The 20,149-nt window shown below is 34.3% G+C and overlaps 1 protein-coding gene across 1 annotated transcript; it reads right to left on the minus strand.

The window, feature by feature from the left end:
• Positions 1 to 6,860: 6,860 nt before the first annotated feature.
• Positions 6,861 to 9,774, minus strand: LOC120181538 (COP9 signalosome complex subunit 1-like). The gene is made up of 6 exons (XM_039186635.1): positions 9,352 to 9,774; positions 8,957 to 9,277; positions 8,184 to 8,300; positions 8,000 to 8,085; positions 7,601 to 7,835; positions 6,861 to 7,244 (listed from the first exon to the last, which is right to left on the minus strand). The coding sequence occupies exons 1-6, from the start codon at positions 9,772 to 9,774 to the stop codon at positions 7,068 to 7,070; spliced, it is 1,359 nt and encodes a 452-aa protein (XP_039042566.1). The 3' UTR covers positions 6,861 to 7,067.
• Positions 9,775 to 20,149: the final 10,375 nt, after the last annotated feature.

A 20,149-nucleotide genomic window follows, 5' to 3' on the forward strand; every position in this document is an offset into this window, starting at 1 on the left:
GTTTTATGGGATTTGGCCTTCGGGGACAATGGCAGGCCCAGAGCATATGGTGTGTGTCGTCAGTATATTGTTGTTTAGGGTTGTTTGTTTAGTTGTAATTGATTTTTTGAAAAATAAATTACTGAAATTTGAATTCTGAAAAATAAATTACATTTATTAAAAACGTTTTTCGAAAAATATTTTCTGTAAAATGAATTATATTTTTTTGAAAAACATCTGGAAAACATTTTACGATGTTTAAATATTTTTTCCACTAGTTGATGAGTTTTTTAAAAATTATTTATTACAAATATTAAATACAATAAATAATATTCTTTATAATAAAACTTAATATTATTATTTTTAAAATATTAAAATAATTTATTTATCAGTAAATATTATTTTTAAAATTTTATTAATAAAAATATTAATATTGGTATATTTTATTGAAATAAAAAAATACATATATTAATTATTTATTAAAGTAATAGTGTTATATTATATTTTAAAAATATTAATTAGTATATTTTAAATATCTTTATTAAAATATTATTAGATTATTAGATTAATATTAACTATATAAATAATATTATTTATTATTAATAATTTAATAATATTATTTCTATGAAATTAATAAATAATATAAATTTATTTATAATTTATTATATATTATTAAATAAAAAATAATATCTTATATTATTATAATATAATTAATTATTTTATTATAATATTAAAATATATATTATATTATTAGAAATATTAATAAATACATTTTAAATATTTTATTAATTAATATTTTGATTAAAATGATATTAAAATATTTTATTAATATTAAACTCATAAAATAAAATTATTTTGAATATTTATTATTTAAAGTGAAAAGTTCGGAAAATGACTTATGAAAAATCATATCGTTAGTCATTTTCCAGAAAAACACAAATGAAATTATGTTGACCAGGGAAATGTTTTACGTTGACCAACCAGTTTTCCTCCAGCCAAACACTGGAAAACATTTTCTGGAAAACGAATTACGTGAAACAAACACGAGATTTCGGGGAAAACCAATTCCGTAATTGGTTTTCCCCCAAACAAACATACCCTTAATTTTACTTCCTTGTCGAATGTCGCCTCGAGGCATAAAATAATAATAGGTTGTACCAACCCATAGATTTCGTTTTCTCCCTAATAATGGTAATTGTATATTTAAAAAACTCAAATAAATAATTATTTAAAGAAATAAAACCTTTTAGAAATTATTTAAAAAAATAATTTTTAAATCGTCCACATAGAACGACTTCGTTATCCGCAAATAACGTGTTAAATCCTTGCACATTCCAACACGCGAGATACGTCTGATGTGGTCGGACTTTCCAGGTAAGCCAATAAAAGAATTAGATAAAATGACTTCGCGTACTGCTAAGCGCGAGATAGCCTGAAAACCAAAATATCAAGAGATTTATGAGAAACCTCCCGACCTGTAAAGCGTATTACCTTTCCAATTGAAATTAATAACAAATAATTAAAATAAAAAATAATAGTAATTAATAATATTAAATATAATAAATAATTAAAATATAATAATAAATAAAGTAATTAAAATAGATATTTTATAAATAATAATTATAATATATTTTGTAAATTTTAAAATAATGAAAAATATATGTATAATATATTAAATATAATAAATAATTAAAATATAATAATTATAATATATTTTTAAAATTTATAAGATAAAAATTGGTATTAATTTTTTAATTTTTATTTATAAATGTGTAGTGTTGAAATTTATCTTTAAGGTGAGTATAATATCATTATATATGAGACATTTTAAGTGGGATAAAAATGACGTTGAAAATGGTTAGAAATCATGTTTTCTGAAGGAATAACAAAAAGATAGTTTGATAGACATATTAAAGTATTATTTATGGCCTGTAAATAAGAGTGATTTCAGAATTTATATGCTTAGAGGTATAATATTGCAACTTATATTTATGTTTAGGCTAATTTGACCACATACAATATATTTTAATAGGGTAAAAGTCGTGTTGGAAAAGGTTGGAATGCATGTTTTGGTGTATGAAGAAAGAAAAAAAATTAAAAAATAACTAATATTTGTTGTTAATTATAAATAATACAAAAAGTTCATTTAATTTATACGTGGGCCTGAGCGATTGGAGCATTTGTTCTTCGAGTCTTTGGGATTCCTACATATAGAGCATAATTTTGGTTGTCCGGTTCTTTCAAGATGTTCGACCAAATCCTCTTCACAAAAAAATTGGGTTGAACATGGACGACCGTATTTTTTTCGTCGTAGTGCATAATCTGGTAGTATTATAGGTTCATCATCAGCTTCATTCGGATCACATTCATTTCCAATAGGAGGGAACTCGTATTTATTAACCTGGAATATAGTTTCAAGTAAGTAAACTCGATCAACAAATCTTGTAGGGAATCCGAACATAAGAAGCAGCATCAATTGTGTGCGCACACGAGTATTTGAAAGTTTGGAAAAATTTACACTTGCATGTTTTTTCTCGTAAATTAACCACATATGTGTTGTATTGAATGCCTTCCAATGACCTGACAAATTCTGATACACGAAATAATGACATTTCCCTAGAGAAGCATATGGTACTCATCGCGTTGGAATGCTGCTGGAATGTTTGCAATTTTTTGAGGAGGTCTGGGTGGATTTCATGGCCACCTGCCATCCAGTCAACTATTTGTCTTCCCAAGGTTGCGAAAAGGGTTGTAAATTGATAATATGTCGCTTTGATAACGGACGTGATAGGCAAATGGCACAATCCCTTTAGTGATGAATTTATTACCTCAACGAAGTTCGTTGTCATGTGACCATACCGTCTACTCCATTAAATGATCGAATTCATTTCTCCTTTAGGATTCTAGCAAGGTACTTGTAGCCATCAGAATTCATGTGTCTCAGTTCCTGCATCATGTCCTCAAACTCACGTACGAACTGTGTATGACTTATCAATAAAAAATAGAACAATTAATTTGAAATAATTTTTGTAAATATATGATAAACTGAAAGGGTGAAAGACGTACCCATTCGAAGTACCATTAGACACTAATCTTCACCCTTGAACTTCCTCAAATAGTTTGCGACAATATGTTGTAAACAATACCAATGATAAATATTGGGGGTTGGCAAGAGGGGCCCATAAGCTGGAGTGCATATTTGATACCAACGCCTCTGTCAAAAATAAGACAAATCTCATAATCTCTATCCTGCATCACATGTGATATAACATATGTTTTTAAGTTCGTAAGGAAGAATTCTCAATAGTTGATATCTTCCTTTCGATAATTACGAAGGCGATGGGAATAGTTTTTCTGTTGGCCTATTGTGCAACCGCTAATAACATTATTTGAGTGTATGAGCCATATAACCAAGTGTCGTTGATTTGAACCACCGACTTACAGTACTGGAAAGCATTCATGTATTGCGGAAAAGTCTAAAAGAGACGATAAAATCGACAGACACCTTATACGATACAATCATTTTTGTACGCCAGGATTGTTTCCAATTTCACAACTATTCCTGGAATATGTTTCTGCATCAGTTTAAGCAATGGTCGCAATTGTGTACCCGTATAGCGATGTAACTGAAGCAATACAGGTCGCAACCATAATACGTGGATTTGCTTTGAGCAATGGAATTCAAGCTTCAGAAAGTACGTACACATCCAAGTTATGATGATCTTGATTTGAGATGTTGGCGGTGCATGTATGTGGTTGGGAGTATTTTGTGAGTTTCTAAATATTGTTCATCGTCTTCAATCGTGATACATAAACCCTTTAATTACATCCATGATTCTTTTAGAGACATTCAACGATGTAATTATCTACATCAGTTTTTTCACAGTTAACGTGATGGAGCAACGTATGTTGTAGTTCTTGATTGCAGCCACAACTTGTTCTTTTGTTCTAAAACTCATTCATAAAAAGAGTAAATAAAATTTCAAACTTACCAATAAACAAATCAAAATAAATAATAAAAAACTAAAACATTATATTAACCTAAAAACATTCCCACATAAATATCATCATCACTATGTTGATTGTATTGCTCAATGTATGGGAATTGGGAAATTTCAGAGTGTTAAATGCTTCCATATTAATTATTGTAAAGTGTGATGGTGGCTGGTAATCAGAAATATATGTGGCAGTATGTGGAACCGTTGTAAGCGCGTCGTATTCTTCGTTGTCTTCTGCTTCTAGTGGCATGTCAAGGTTTTCTGGTTTTTCATAGAAGGGGTAACTCATCAATCACCATCGGGTTAGGCTCCCTTACAGGTTTTTCATCAGAATGATCTCCCCAAAGAGGATTAGTTCAACCTCGTTTAAATCAAAGTTAGTCGCTGTTGCAGGTATTCGTTGATCACGAGACTGCTCACGAACCGGTTCCCTAAGATCAAAGTCACACACACTAGTAAAAGAATGTCTCCCCATATGTGTTGAGCGTTATCGCAGAAGGGATATACGTTGAATGTTGTCCATGTGAGAAATCATCGAAATAGTTAAATGTTTCATGGTCCGACATCGATTGACGTGTTGAGAAGACGACGCAGACTCATGCGTACTGTATGGATTGTACGTGGATTGTTGTGTTGGTGTCATGTTCAAGTCAAACTCGAATCTAGCAATGCAAGAATGCCCTGGCATCAAAGACGATGATGCACCCAAATCGTTCTGTGTATCATGTGTGCTTAATAAATTAAAGTCGTTTCTCAAATTTACCGTCGGACTGTGAATATTTGGATCAAAGTTGAACTCCACTAATCTTTAACTTGACACACTGTTACCATCATCAGCATCAGAAAACAATGCATACAACTCCATCGACCCTCCAAATGAATATTGCAAGTGAGCGTCGACCATCAACTGTACATCACCATAATCCTCAACGGTGTATATCATGTACATTAATGGTTCTAACGACATTGGTAGTTGATACTTCAAAGGTAACAATTTTGTACCATGAGCATGTAGGACATTTTTCTTTATTTCCTTCATCAACTTGTTATACGTTAACTTCATTGGTAGCGTTATTGTCACAATATGTGCGAACTGAAACACGACACCGAGAGATGCATCACAGATCATTTCACCATCGTAATATACCAAAACAGTAAGACTTTCTCTACTCGACATTTTTTTGAGTTGTTGCCATTAACTTTTTTTGCGGGTTGTAAGTCGCAATATTGTAAGTCGAGATATGCATTCATTTATTGGGAGGAACCTCGCGGGTTGTAAGTCGCGATGTTCTACTGACGTGACTGCTGATAGCACGGGTTGCAGGGTGCGAGTTCCATTATGTAATCCAGTACCTCGCGATTTGTAAGATGTGGGTTCCATTATTAAGGTAAAATATAAATATTTATTATATTTAATATATAATACATATTTTTTTATTATTTCAAAATTTACAAAATAAATTATAATTATTATTTATAAAATATATTTTTTAATTACTATATTTATTTATTATTATATTTTAATTATTTATTATATTCAATTATTAGTATTATTATATTTTTTTACTATACTTATTTGTTATTAATTTCAATTTGAAAGGTCCTCGCGTTTTGTAGGCCGCGATATCTCTCATAAATTTCGTGATATTTTGGTTCTTAGGCTACCTCGTGCTTCGCAATGCGCGAGTTCATTTTATCCAGTTATTTTATTGGCTTACCTGGAAAGTCTGCCTACGTCAGATGTATCTCGCATGTTGAAAGGTGCGAGGATTTAACACGTTGTTTGCAGGCCGCATGATCGTCTTATGTGGACGAATGAGATGTTATTCTTCCAAATAATTATTTATATGAGGTTTTTAATATAAAATTGCTTTAAATAATTCTGGCATTAGATCAACACCAATGGGTTTACAAATTAGTGTATTTCTTTTGGTGTCAAGTGTCGTCATCATTGTTTTCGTTGATAAAAAACTAAAAATAATTAAGAAATTGAATTATATTTCTTTATTTTGAGTAATAAACATTCAGGTGTTTGATATTTTGTCTCATCATTGTCTCAAGTTTTATTTTTTAGCATTTCTATAAAAATGTGTCGCACAATAAGTACATTATGCAAAATCATAGCTTTTTTTTATCAAAATCTTTAAAACTACTTTACATACTATTTTGTCGTAGTCAAATAAATTATTATCATCCACTCTTTGTATCACCAAATCCCTACAAATGATTTTTCCATTCTTTTATCATCGTAAATTGACAAACTAGATGTTTCAAACGTGCGAGAACGGTCACAACAGATTAAATCAAGGTAATTTTATTAAAATATCATTAAAAAAACACCATTACATCATCTTTTTTCGAATATGTATTAAACTAGTACATTTTTTCTAATGTGAATGAAAAGAGCATTTCGGAGAAGTTATTTAGGGATTTTTTATTCACATCAATAAAACCTCTAGAAAACTCGTCCCTTGAAACACAACTTTCATCCACATTAGTCGCCTTCCTCTTATTTTGTCAGAAAGAATGCCAGCTTGGTACATATTCAAGAAAAGATACAATAATGGTTTTTTTATTTTTTGGTGATATTTAGATAAAATTGCCCCAGATCAGGTACCATGAATTGAGCCTCACAACTCTTGCAACAAGAGGAGAATGCTGTTGCAACAGAATGACGCTCAGCGGAAACAAAAGAAATACAAGGAAAATAGATTTAGAGATTTTTTTTTTAAATTAAGCATTTTAGAGCCTTTTTAAAAAAAAGAGTTTTTTTAAACAAATAAAGTAATTAAATTTTATGTCATGTCATAGATTCATTGGCTGACATTTGATTATCAGAGTGATATAAAATCAAATAAAACACCAGGGGAAATGAGCAGAAGGGGGGGTACAATAATTCCAACTCATGAGATAAATTTCGAGTATATACAGAACACTGTACCCCAAAACCATCTCAAATCCTCCATCATGTAATGTCATCAATCTCCATTTCAAGGGTCTTACAACAGCGCCTTGGCACACCAAGAATCCAGGCCCCAGCAATACAAGGAACCTTATCAAGAAAGTCTTGGTAATGATTTAGTCCAGAATTCAGATTTTCCTAGAAGCCCTAAGATTGTATTCATGCTTCAGAAGATTTGCTCTCAGCAGCATTGCTCTCACATCCAAATCAAACTCATTGCCAGTCTGCAAAACCCGCTGGAAAGTTGCATTTCTTTGATCCGCATGACGTGCATAAAGAATTTTGTTGTGCGAGTCAATCCGAGCCTGCAGAGATATTATAATCACCACTGTAAAGGCTATATATTCAGGCAAAAGGTCCACTGTAAACTCTACTTCCCTCCCCAACTGTTTTCACACTTTGGGAAGGTTCTGATTTAGAAATTTCGTAATTCACTTTATTTGCACTTCTGATCTTCACAATCTGATAGATCCTACTAAAAATGGGAAATACCAATTCAAATCTAAAGAATAAAATCACGCTTATTGGTCACCGAAGAGATGAAGACTAATTAAATAATAAAATTCAGATGGATGTTAGAGAAATCATATATAGAATCAAGCGCACATGCACCGATGAAACTTAAGAAAGCATGATACAGCATACACGTGAAAAACAATACCTGTATCTGGTTGTCAGCTATCAAGGATTCAAGTTCATTCTCAAGACCTGCAACACTTGTTTTAAAGGCATCAGCCATCATTCGCAAATCAACAGACACAAATGGATGTGTGTACTGGATGAGGGCTTTGCTCCGGATTTGATCATACAGGGTCTCAACATGGTCATGTATATGGATGTCAAGCATCAGGTTGGATTTGAGGTTTCCAAGATATTCCAAGCAGGAAGCATAATGGCTGCAATAAAAAACAAGGCACAACTTAAAGCACAACTTAAAAGGGATTCTTATCTATTGAGCACACATAAGGACTTGCTGAAACCCAACATCATGAGATAAAAGATTGTGTATCATGATATTAACCAAAGAAAATTCACTACATATTAGAAAGATAAATAATACCTCGAATAAAAATCATTAATAAGCTCCCTTACTTCAGGTACCAACTCCAAGAAATTCCGGAAGTTGATATTGTCAATAACTTTGTTCTGCAAAGTTAAAAACATTGTATGATTAAGATATCTAGCAAACAACAGTACAACACTGCCAAAAAATAAAGGGATCAGCGGACTAGAGAGATTCATGCCTTCAGTTCAGTTCGATCAAAGCTTGCAAGTGCACAGAGTCCACCATAAGTAGCAACATCTTGAGGAGCAATCACTTCACTGTATGAATTCCCCAATTCAGGACCCACCTCCAAGAACTGCACACATAGAAAAGACAATCAATCCAGCAACGAAACAGTAATTACTCAAAATAAAACTTACCACAAAATCCCACCTGTTATATTTCATATAAGAAAATTAATAATCAATACAGGACTACCAACAGAAGGATGCCTCAGCCTCAAAAAGCATAGTGAGCAAACTTGGAATTAATTAGCCCAACAAGCTTTTAGGGATTGCTCCAGATAAAGGAAGCAGAACTAATCCTCAAGGCACCATAAAAGATTTCTACCAAAATGTACTCCACCAAACCCAACACCATAAAAGATTCCTTTTAGGAAAGCAATGCTCCAAGAATGATTAAAATGAAGAATGTTTACACTAGGTTCGTTAAGCTTATATGGAAAGATTCCAAACCAAAGTGTGCGGCTTGATAGCTTCAGAACTTGAGTTCTAGAAAATGACTTAGTAAAGGACCAAAACTGGAATGACAAGATTTATATATGAATAACCACACATTTCCAGATAATCATAAGTAAATACTATTATCTTTCACACACTTCAGCCATATCAATTTCAACATATCAGGAATAAAAGATAGTGCATGTCACGATACTAAATCAAGAATAAATGAAATCAAAATCGCAACATTTGAATTATTCAAGATAATCAGACAATTTATATGCCGACAAACCTTACGAGCAGCAAGCTTGTACTTCTTAGCCTCCAAATGCGCCAATCCAGCAGCACAACGTAGCTTAGCAGTAGTGGGAGGGTCAAGAGCTTCGGGTGTTTGCTCAGCCTTATTAACGTAGCTTGTCACATGAGTAAATTGACCCATCTCAATGCTCACAAGAATTGCACTCAAGCACATTTGAACAATATGCTTTGACGTAGTACAGTAATCTCGAGTTCGAACATAGCTTTTAAAAGCATCCCCCAGTGCACCGTGAGCATAGTAAAAATCTCCAAAATCATTGTATCCCATTCTTATACTTTCTTTGATTAAATTCGTCTGGAAGTTAGAAACCAAACAAATTATAAATAAAAACTAGCATCTAGAAATTAACTTAAGAAAAATCGAATTACCCTATAGGCATTGAGTTCACTTTCGAGCTTATCTTTCCTTTGCTCGGCTTTCCGATCAACCGTAGTGCACCACGCGGCATCCATAGAGTAGTCAGGACCCAATCGACCGTCGATCTTCTGGACCACTTCACGGAAGAGCTGAGTGTTCTCCCCCCTTTTGATCTCATCGTAAGCCATCCTTGAGGCTTCCATTTGCATCGCGGTATTGTCGCAGTGGTCGGAAATGAATATGAGCCGCGTGATCTTGGTACGGCCGGAGTAAAGGCCAGCATAAGCTTCGATGTCTAGCTGTTCGCCACTAATTATGGGCCGGTTCTTCCGCAAAGTTGTTGACGTTGAGGACGACGGCGCATCTTCTACACCCCCGATTCCGTTAGCACACATCTCTTCCATCTGTGGATTCGAGATGTCTCCTCCATTCATTTTGAGCAAAAAAATTGAAAGAATTAGAAATGATAGGATATGGGAATTTTAGGGTTAGGGCTTGTCCGCGTACTGTTTTAGCTTCTTATCACAGTAGTAGAGATGAAGATGCTTGGGGAAAGAGTGAGCTGGCAAGTGACATCTTATAGACGTTTGCCTGCCGTCAGAACGATGTCGTTTTCTATTATGCAAATACGAAGTCCTTCCATGTGTAATACATGCCAATTTTACGTATTCAATATATTAATCATCAATTCAGATATAATATTATAGATAATAGTTTTAGAATGATTTTTCTATTCCAAGTTTTTTTGTTATTTATAATGTAATATCAACATTTTTAACTTTATTTAACGGATCTAACATACAATTTTATTGAATGGTAACTAATTATTATAATTTTTAGGGATCATCTTTTATAAAAAATTTATTCAAATCTTTGAGTGATAATAATTTTTTAGAATAAAGAAATCAAATATAATATAAGTTTGATGTGATTCTTAATTTATCGAATCGTACGCATTGTTTATTCTTTGTGTACGAGGTGTGTTCCACACTCATTGCACCAATTCTAATGGAATGAAAATGGTTGTGTTGATCGATAAAGATTAATCTATTATGATTTGAACGTAAAACCTAGTCTATGATCGTTCGGTGATCGACTTATATTATAAGACTTTAATAGAGGAATGGTGAAAGAGAATATTCTTTTAACTCGAGAAAAATAGTGTCAGAGATAGAAATCCCTCATCTCATTTGTTAATGAAGTTTATATATTGGTCATGATCAATTTTTTTTGCATATTTATGTTAAATTTAAGATTATAATTGCTATGTGTAGATTTATATGATATATAAATGTAATCTTCATTTAATATATTTGATCACAATAAATTTCTCGAGTTCATCAAGAGTTTTTTTTTTAATTTCTATTAGAGCACGAACTAAGTTAACTCAATATTTAAAGGAATGATTCTTATTCCTAAAGGTTCCATGTTCAAACACCAAAGATTGTAAGAGTCTGAAGTTTTCATTGTCAAATTGTTAAAAATCTTTATAATAAATACAATTTTGAAACAATTATTCATTTAATATTCATTTATTTACATATTATACATGAATAAAATTTAAATGTTCATGAATATATTTGATTGTGTATTTATAAATATATATTTGATATTCAAAACAATTAAACAAATAAATAACATAATATTAAATAAAACAAATATAAATATAATTTTGAAATCTTTAGTAAAAACCAACCAAATACTAACAAACTTAAGAATAATTGAATAAACGACTAAATATAGACAAAAATCTGTTGGATTTTTGTTAAAAGAAAAATAAGTTGGATTCATTTAAGCCTAGGCGAAATTGCCTCTTGATATGATGATCCAATGATTACTACATCGACCTATGGAATCAACGTGAACTATTACTTCCCCAATGTTAGAATATTACACCACTAGACCTAGATTTCGTTTATTCTCCCTATCTTCGGCTTTACGAACAAAATAACAAACTGTATCTCACGAGACTGGAAGAGAGGGCAGAATGATATTGGATATATGAACTGCAAAACTACACCGTTAGTACTGACTGGAAATATAAGCAGTAATTAAAAAGAACATATTCGTAAACCGTGTTGTGGTATAACCACTGCCTTAGAAACGAATTCGCCCCGATGTGTGTAATCGCTGCAATAGGCGGACCGTCCCCTGAGGTTAATATGGTCGCTCCGAATTCCGTACACCCGAAATCGGAGTGGACTGTCGGTGGTATTGCTCTTCTTATCGGAAAGCACATAAAGAATAATTGCAGAAAACACTTTGAGAGTGAATTGTGAATGTTGAGAGTGAGTTGACAAGCTGAATATAGCCCTCTATTTATAGGCTAGAAATAGGGTTAAAATCGTCTATAAAATTTCAGGATTAAATCTTTTCTTTTGTAACAGCTAAAACGTCTAGATGAACCTGACTCAAAAATAGTCCAGGTTCATTGCATCATTGTTCAGCTGTTATAACTCCCGAAATTATATCATGTAACCAATGGAATTAAATCAAATAACTCATGTAACTCCTGATATTAACAGCTTGTCTCCTCTGTACAAAGCTGGAAATCAGTCCAGATACATCTTAACGTTTTTGATTTAATTTAGGAAAAGCTGTTTAATTTCTGATAACTCTCATAAACCAGCTGTTATCATTTGAAATTAAACAGTCCTCAGCAGCCTATAAATATCAGTTGAAATCTTTCACATTTTTCCATTTGTTTCTTTCAAAGAGAAATTCCTCAAGAATTTTCTCTAAAAAGATAGTATCTGCGAGGACGTGTCGAAGACACGTATTACCACGACCACGACCACGACCACGAGCCGAGCCGAGCCGTGCCGTGCCGTGCCGAGACGAGACAGACGGCGGCGGCGGCAGTGCGCGAGAGTCCCTCTTGTTCTCTTTCACTCAACAAGGAAGTGGGAATTCCATACTATAAATACCTATTCCCAATAGTGTTTCCAATATTATGTGGGATTGAGCATTACCAACATTCCCCCACTAATGCGAAAGAATTCTTCTGAAACTCGAAAACAAACTTTACAGAAGAGCAATAGCGAGATTAGTTGCTTAAGCACTAGTGAACGTATCTGGAACTAGTACATAGTGATGATGAGAAATCCTTCTCTTAGATAAGTGAAACTAGTCTGGAACTTTCTAAGATGGGGGTAAACTCATAACACACAACTAACCCCTTCATCCACCTGAGTCCTCGATGTGTAAGATATATATATACAAAAGTATATATTTGGCCATCTTACCTCATGATTCTAATAAGTGTGCTAGAAAAATGGCCCAACATTTTTCATAGAAGGCGGCTAACCCTTCTCACTTACATAGGTTATTTCATCAAGTTTATCTTAACATAAACCACTCTTAAAAGGGATATGAAATAATTAAGAGCTTTTATAATAGCTCAACCTCACAAAGGGTATGATGACTTTCTTCAAGTTCATTATAAATGAACCACCCAAACTCTGGGCTAAGAAGTCATTAAGAATAAATATTCAACCTCATTTATCGGTAAATTCAATAAGTCCTTCTCACTAGAACCATCCAAATACTTGGATTTGAATTTATTAAGAGTTTAACTCAACCTTTCTGTCGGTAAGTTCATCATTTCCTACCCACTTACTCTGGGTTATGAACTTATTAAGAATAGATATTCAACCAAAATCGGTAAATTCATCAAGTCTTTCTCACTAAGACCACCCAAAGCCTGGGCTATTAATTTATTAAGAGCACTTAAGCTCATCCTGGGCATGCACATTATTCGTCATAGGGATAGGCAGTAGGAATGTGCACTATGAGTCTTTCCATGGTTTCGTTTGACCACATGGAACTTAGATAACTAAGTTGGGTATCCACCATGAATTCCTCAACCAATGGGCTTTAGACCCATCCCCCTCGACGAATCTAGGATCAGCTTCCGACTTAACCCTTTGGTAAGTGGATCTGCTAGGTTCCTTTCCGACTTCACATACTCTAAAGAGAGCACTCCATACTTTATTAAGTGTCTAACAGATTCATGTCTTATGCAAATGTGTCTTTTCTTACCATTGTAAGCTTGGTTCTTAGCCACACATATCGCAGCTTGTGAATCACACAATAATGAAACCAGAGGAGTCAGTCTCCTCACAATGAATATTCTAACAAGCTTCTGAGCTACTCGCTTCTTGCCCAGCTTGGTCAAGAGCTATAAACTCTGGCTCCATGGTAGAACGAGCAATACAAGTCTGCTTTGATGATTTCCACGAGATTACTGCTCCACCCAAAGTAAAAAATACCCGCTCATAGAGCTTACCTCATCATTATCAGAAACCCAGTTGGCATCACAATATCCTTCCAGTACCGCAGGAAAGCCAACGAACTCAAGTTTTCAATCCAAAGTACCCTTAAGATACTTCAGTAAGCGTTTAAGAGCAATCCAGTGTTCACCACTTGGATTATGAGTATATCTACTCAGTCTACTCACAGCATAAGCAATATCAGGCCGAGTATAGTTCATTAAGAACATTAAGCTTCCGATTAATTTAGCATATTCAGTTTTGGAAACGCTACTTCCTTTATTCTTAACAAGATGTATGCTAGTGTCATAAGGAGTTCGAACATGGACGATATCAAAACTGTCAAATTTCTTTAGCACTTTCTCTATATAATGTGCTTGACTTAAAGAAAATCCCTTTTCAGTTTTGGTAACTCTGACTCCTAAGATTACATCAACTTCTCCCAAATCTTTCATCTCAAACTTAGTGGACAAGAAACTCTTAACTTTGTTAATGGACCCGATGTTAGAACTGAAAATCAACATGTCATCAACATACAGGCTTATGATGACACATTCAGTGTCAAACATCTTCGAATACACACAAGCATCCGAACCATTCACAATAAAACCAAAACTAAGAATAGTTTTATGGAATTTATCATACCACTGTTTAGGAGCCTGCTTAAGTCCATAAAGTGACTTTTTAAGTCTACAGGCTTTCTCTTCCATACCAAGTGCTTCAAAACCTAGTGGCTACTCCATGTAAATCTCCTCATCTAGATCCCCATTCAAGAAAGTAATCTTAACATCCATTTGATGTACCTGTAACTTATAAATAGAGGCTAGCGCAAATAATGCACGAATCGTTGAGATTTTCGTAACGGGAGAGTATGTATCAAAGTAGTCTAAACCAAACCTTTGAGTAAACCCTTTGACGACTAACCTTGCCTTGTACCGCTGAATCGAACCATCTGGCCTTAGTTTCTTCCGGAAGACCCATTTGTTGGAGATTGGTTTGAATCTCATAGGCAAGTCAACTAATTCCCAAGTATGATTAGACATTATCGATTCTAGTTCATCATTAACAACACTTTTCCAAAAACTAGCATCGATAGATCTTATAGCTTCTTCAAAAGTTTTAGGACCCTCATCTAACAGAAAAATTTGAGCTATAGGATCTGAAATGGAGTCTAAATCATTTATCTCAGAAATAAAGGAAGAAATAAAGTCTGGTCCAAAAGAGGTTTAAACTATTTGCCTTTTACTTCTTCTAGGCTCAAAATCAATTTGTTCAGAAGACCTAACAGGATTACTAGAAGAAGTTGATGGAATATATTCTATTTGTGTTTCGACATTTAATCTCGGTTCCTTTAAAGGAAAGGTATTTTCAAAGAAAACAATATCTCTTGACTCACAAATAGAATAATCTTGTAAAAGCATGAATCTGTATGCAACACTATTCGTAGCATACCCTATAAACACTGCATCAATGTTTTAGGTCCAATGGTGGACTTCTTAAAGTCTGGCAAACCCACTTTAGCCAGACACCCCCACACTTTCAGATATTGTAAATTAGGAGCATATCATTTCCACAATTCATATGGGGTAAAATCTAATTTCTTATGAGGAACTCGGTTCAAGATATGAGTTGACGATAGAATGGCTTCCCCCACATGTTATCAGATAACCCTGAACTTATTAGTAAAGAATTCATCATCTATTTTAAAGTTCTATTTTTCCTTTCGGCTATACCATTCTGTTGAGGAAAATAGGGGGCTGAAGTTTCATGAATTATGCCATTCTTTTCACAAATATCTTTTAAAAAATTAGATCCATATTCGCCACCTCTATCAGATCTAACCCGTTTGATTCTCCTATCTAACTGATTTTCAACTTCTGCCTTATAAATAAGAAAGAATTTTTCAGCTTCATCTTTAGTCCTTAGGAGATAAACTTTTGTATATCTTGAATAATCATCTACAAAAGTTATGTAGTAGTGTTTTCCTTCTTTACTTTCAGTGTTTCTAAAATCTGCTAGATCAGTATGAATAAGTTCTAACAGCTCAGTCTTTCTATTAGAAACAATCTTAAAGTGAGGTCTAGTATGCTTAGCTTCTACAAAAATTTCACATTTGTTAAAGCTAGTTGTGTCTAGTTTAGGCAGAACATTCATATTTATCAATTTCTTTAAAGCATGAATATTCACGAGTCCTAATCTAGCATGCCACATATCAATGGATTCAACAATATAAGAAGAATTGGTAGCTTTATTTTCATTAAATTGTGTTTCTATGAAAAATAAACCATTGCTTAAAAACCCTTTCCCAACATAATCACCATTTCGGGAAAGTACAAGTTTATCTGCCTCAAAAACTAACTTAATGCCTGCCTTATTTAGAAGCCCACCACTTATCAAATTTCTACGCAAGGCAGGTACATACAGAACATTATTTAAAGCCAGAGTTTTACCAGAGGTCAGCTTGAGTAAAACTTTGCCTTTACCTAGCACTTCAGAGCTGCTAGAGTTCCCCATGTACACACGTTCACCTTCATTCCCATCCTCGAATTCGATGAAAAACTCATTCCTTGCGTAGAAATGCTTTGTAGCGCCAGTGTCAACAACCCATTCCGAACTGTTTTCCACCATATTGACTTCTGAGACCACCGCAGTAATGATCTCATCATCTTCTTCTACAACGTGCATCTGTGGCTTGTTATTATTCTGGCAATCTGAGCGGTGTTGGCATTGGTAAGCTTTGTGGCCGGGTAAACCGCAGACATAACACTTGAGCGTCTTTCCTTCAGGTTTGGCCTTTCCTGACTTTTTGAAGTTGATAGCCTTCTGAGGTTTCGTCTTCTTGTCTTGATTCTCATGTTTCATGATCTTCTTAAATTTAGACTCAACCAGGTTAGCTCTAAAAGATAAATTACTCATAGAATTAGTAAGCTTATCTTTTAAACGGTTGGCTTCTTCAATCTTCATATGGCCCACGAGCTCTTCAAGCGAAATTTCTCTCTTCTTATGCTTAAGAGAGTTGCGGTAGTCGGACCAGGACTTGGGCAGCTTCTCAATGAGAACATTGGCTTGCAGCACCTCGCACATTTGCATCCCTTCGGCGATGATGTCAGCGACTAGGTTCTCATAGTCATGGACTTGATCCATTATCAGCTTGTCATCAGTCATCTGGAATTTGAGCCATTCACCGACAACGTACTTCTTGATTCCAGTATCGTCCGCACCATACTTTTTATCGAGAGTATCCCATATTGTCTTGGTACTCCTTTCTCTAAGGAACATATCAAATAATTTATTTGACATGTGATTGAGCAGATGTCCTCGCACCATTTTGTTGTCTTTCTCGTACTTCTCGTAGGTAGCGAGTGCAGCATCGGCAGTTGCTAAGGCATCATCATTGAGGACCGCATCAGCATCATTACCGGTAGCTGGGGTTGGCGGCATGGTAGGTGGTGGCTTGAGCAGGACGTAGTCAAGATCAAGTTGCTCGAAGAATATCAGGATTCTTTAGGACCACCTTCTATAATTCTTTCCATCAAGTGCATCGAGCTTGGAAAGATCGGGTATCAGTTTGCTCAAAGGTGTTGACATGATTGCAGTATATATAATTCGTTTCTAAATTGTTGGATATATGGACTGCAAAACTACACCGTTAGCACTGACTGGAAATATAAACAGTAATTAAAAGGAACAGATTCGTAAACCGTGTCGTGGTATAACCACTGCCTTAGAAACGAATTCGCCCCCGATGTGTATAATCGCTGCAGTAGGCGGACCGTCCCCCGAGGTTAACACGGTCGCTCCGAATTCTGTACACCCGAAATCGGAATGGACTGTCGGTGGTATTGCTCTTCTTATCGGAAAACACATAAAGAATAATTGCATAAAACACTTTGAGAGTGAATTGTGAATGTTGAGAGTGAGTTGAGAAGCTGAATATAGCCCTCTATTTATAGGCTAGAAATAGAGTTAAAATCGTCCATAAAATTTCAGGATTAAATATCTTCTTTTGTAACAACTGAAACATCTAGATTAACCTGACTCAAAAATAGTCCAGGTTCATTGCATCATTGTTTAGCTGTTATAACTCTCGAAATTATAGTCCAGATACATCTTAACGTTTTTTATTTAATTTAGGAAAAGTTGTTTAATTTCTGATAACTCTCATAAACCAGCTGTTATCATTTGAAATTAAACAGTCCTCAACAGCCTATAAATATCAGTTGAAATCTTTCACATTTTTCCATTTGTTTCTTTCAAAGAGAAATTCCTCAAGAATTTTCTCTAAAAAGATAGTATCCGCGCGGACGTGTCGAAGACACGTATTACCACGACCACGACCACGACCACTACCACGAGCCGAGCCGTGCCGAGATGAGACGGACGACGGCGGCGGCGGTGCGTGAGAGTCCCCCTTATTCTCTTTCACTCAACAAGGAAATGAGAATTCCATACTATAAATACCCATTCCCAATAGTATTTCCAATACTATGTGGGATTGAGCATTACCAACAAATGACAACATCATCAGGCCACGCACGCCAAGTCCAAGTCCAAAAAGAAAGCGTTGTCATTTTCTGCTTCCTCTTCAGCATCTGCTACTGAAGAGTATTATTATTCATCATCTCAGGCCAGTTTCGATTTCTATCCTCCATTTCACGCTTTATATGAGACTCGACCGAATTGGGTTGGATGTTCATGGGATGCACCACAGTATACTAAATCATATTCGACATAACATGAAGTTGCGGGTGAGTGAGACCATATCCTATATGGTCACCAAAGCTAAGTCGAAGCAGTTACGACGATGATAGCCTCAAATGTCATAAATCCATCACCAAATTTCGAAGGTGGATCATAGAGTGTGTTCGGTACACATCCTCGACAAGACGACGATCAAGATTCAAGGCCTACGATCCCGTCGTACTCGACGAGCCCTATCACTTGACCACTCTGCGACATCGTCAAAAACTTAGAAGACATAGATAAATTGATTTTTACTTTGTAATTTTCCTCTAAAAAATTATTTTTTACATTTATTTATTTACTTTGTAAAATTTAAACAAATTCAATTTCCTTTTAATTTCAAAATTTTTAAATTATTCCCGGCCAAACTCGTCACCTTGAGGTGATGATTTTCATTGACTGTTGCTGCCCCTGCCCGTTTAAACAACGGCCCAACGACTATTTTTCTTAAATTCAAACGAACTCGTCACCTCGACGTGATGAGTTTCGTCGGATCTTTTTTTATATAATTTTTTTAAATTAAAATAAAAGTTAAATATTTTTATAAACCTAATTAAATAATGATCCAAGTGAAACCCGTTATACGGAATTATTAAAAAATAATATTTAACAAAATTCATTATGTTGAAGTGACGATTTTCGATTAGACTGTAAGAAAAGTCGTAGTTTGCTAAATAAACCTTTGTAGGCCAATACCCTAATTTTTTTACCCGGGGGTATTGGGCAATCACATGTGCCTTCAGCTCGTATGCCATCGCTTTGTTCCAATAATCTCCAACAACGACAGTTTCTCTCCCTTTTCCCCTTCACCTTCCATCTCCATGGTTTCCTCTGTTTAGAAGATTCTCGGTTTCGTGCTTTTCTTTTCATTTATCATAAAAAAAGCGAGTACCTTTGCTTTGCTTTTAACATTTCCCCCCTTCAAAACTCTCATTCCTTGCCCTTATTTCCCCTCAAATTTTGTTTTATTTTCTGAATCCATTGGAATTGGTTGAATTCGGGAATCTTTGAGGTTGTCAGTTTACACGTGTTGTTACTTTTTTTGTAATTGATTTATCGAGATTGCAATTAAACTCAATTGATTGGATTATTGGTACTAATCATAATACTGATTAGAATTGGCTGTTAATGTTGTGAATAGGTTTTTATTTATCACTGGATTGTTAATCATTCGTTGCAATTCTATGGTCTGATCGAACCCTCTCGAGATTAAGTTTATTTTATGCAAATTACTTTCTTAGCTTAGTCGGATTAAAGCTGATGAAAGTGTCGTAGTTAGATGATCCTGTTTATGATCGGATAATCTCACTTACCCAAAAAAAAATTCGTTTCCTTCTCTAATTTTTAGCCTTTTTCCCCCTCTTGCGTGAATTTATGGATTGGGGCTTTCTTTCCACAACTAAGCTCATAATTTTTTTTTTGTTTTCTGGTTGCATGATGTGCGTTATTGGCATTATTGATTTAAGCTCACTTTTTCCTTTATTTGTCACTTTTACTCTCTGAAAGAGAAAAGAAAGAAGGTCGAATGTGCCTTTGGATACAATATGGAAACATATTATTGTAGGAGTAGGATTATAACCTGAAATTCAACTTGCTAGAATAAGAAGCATGATTTTATGGCTTGCATTGATGTGTTTGTTTTGGCCTGTTTGAATCATATATGATACTGTATTTACTATTTTCTTGTTAACAGCAAGAGTTTGATTAATTGAAAAGATAATGGTTAAAATGGGGTATTAAATAGATAAAAGAAGCCTGAGGCCCTGAAGATTTTAGTTTACTGAATATAAGAGTT

The sequence above is a fragment of the Hibiscus syriacus genome, unplaced genomic scaffold, assembly GCF_006381635.1.
Source record: "Hibiscus syriacus cultivar Baekdansim isolate YM2019G1 unplaced genomic scaffold, ASM638163v2 tig00112528_pilon, whole genome shotgun sequence".
In the NCBI taxonomy this organism is placed as follows: Eukaryota; Viridiplantae; Streptophyta; class Magnoliopsida; order Malvales; family Malvaceae; genus Hibiscus; species Hibiscus syriacus.

Bases quoted from the DNA above. Each gene is read 5' to 3' on its own strand.
- LOC120181538 (XM_039186635.1), bottom strand. From the start codon at position 9,774: ATGAATGGAGGAGACATCTCGAATCCACAGATGGAAGAGATGTGTGCT. The intron at 8,086-8,183 runs GCATGAATCTCT...TTAACTTTGCAG, and splicing joins TTGATCGAACTGAACTGAAG to AACAAAGTTATTGACAATAT. The intron at 7,836-7,999 runs GTATTATTTATC...TTTTTATTGCAG, and splicing joins ATTAATGATTTTTATTCGAG to CCATTATGCTTCCTGCTTGG.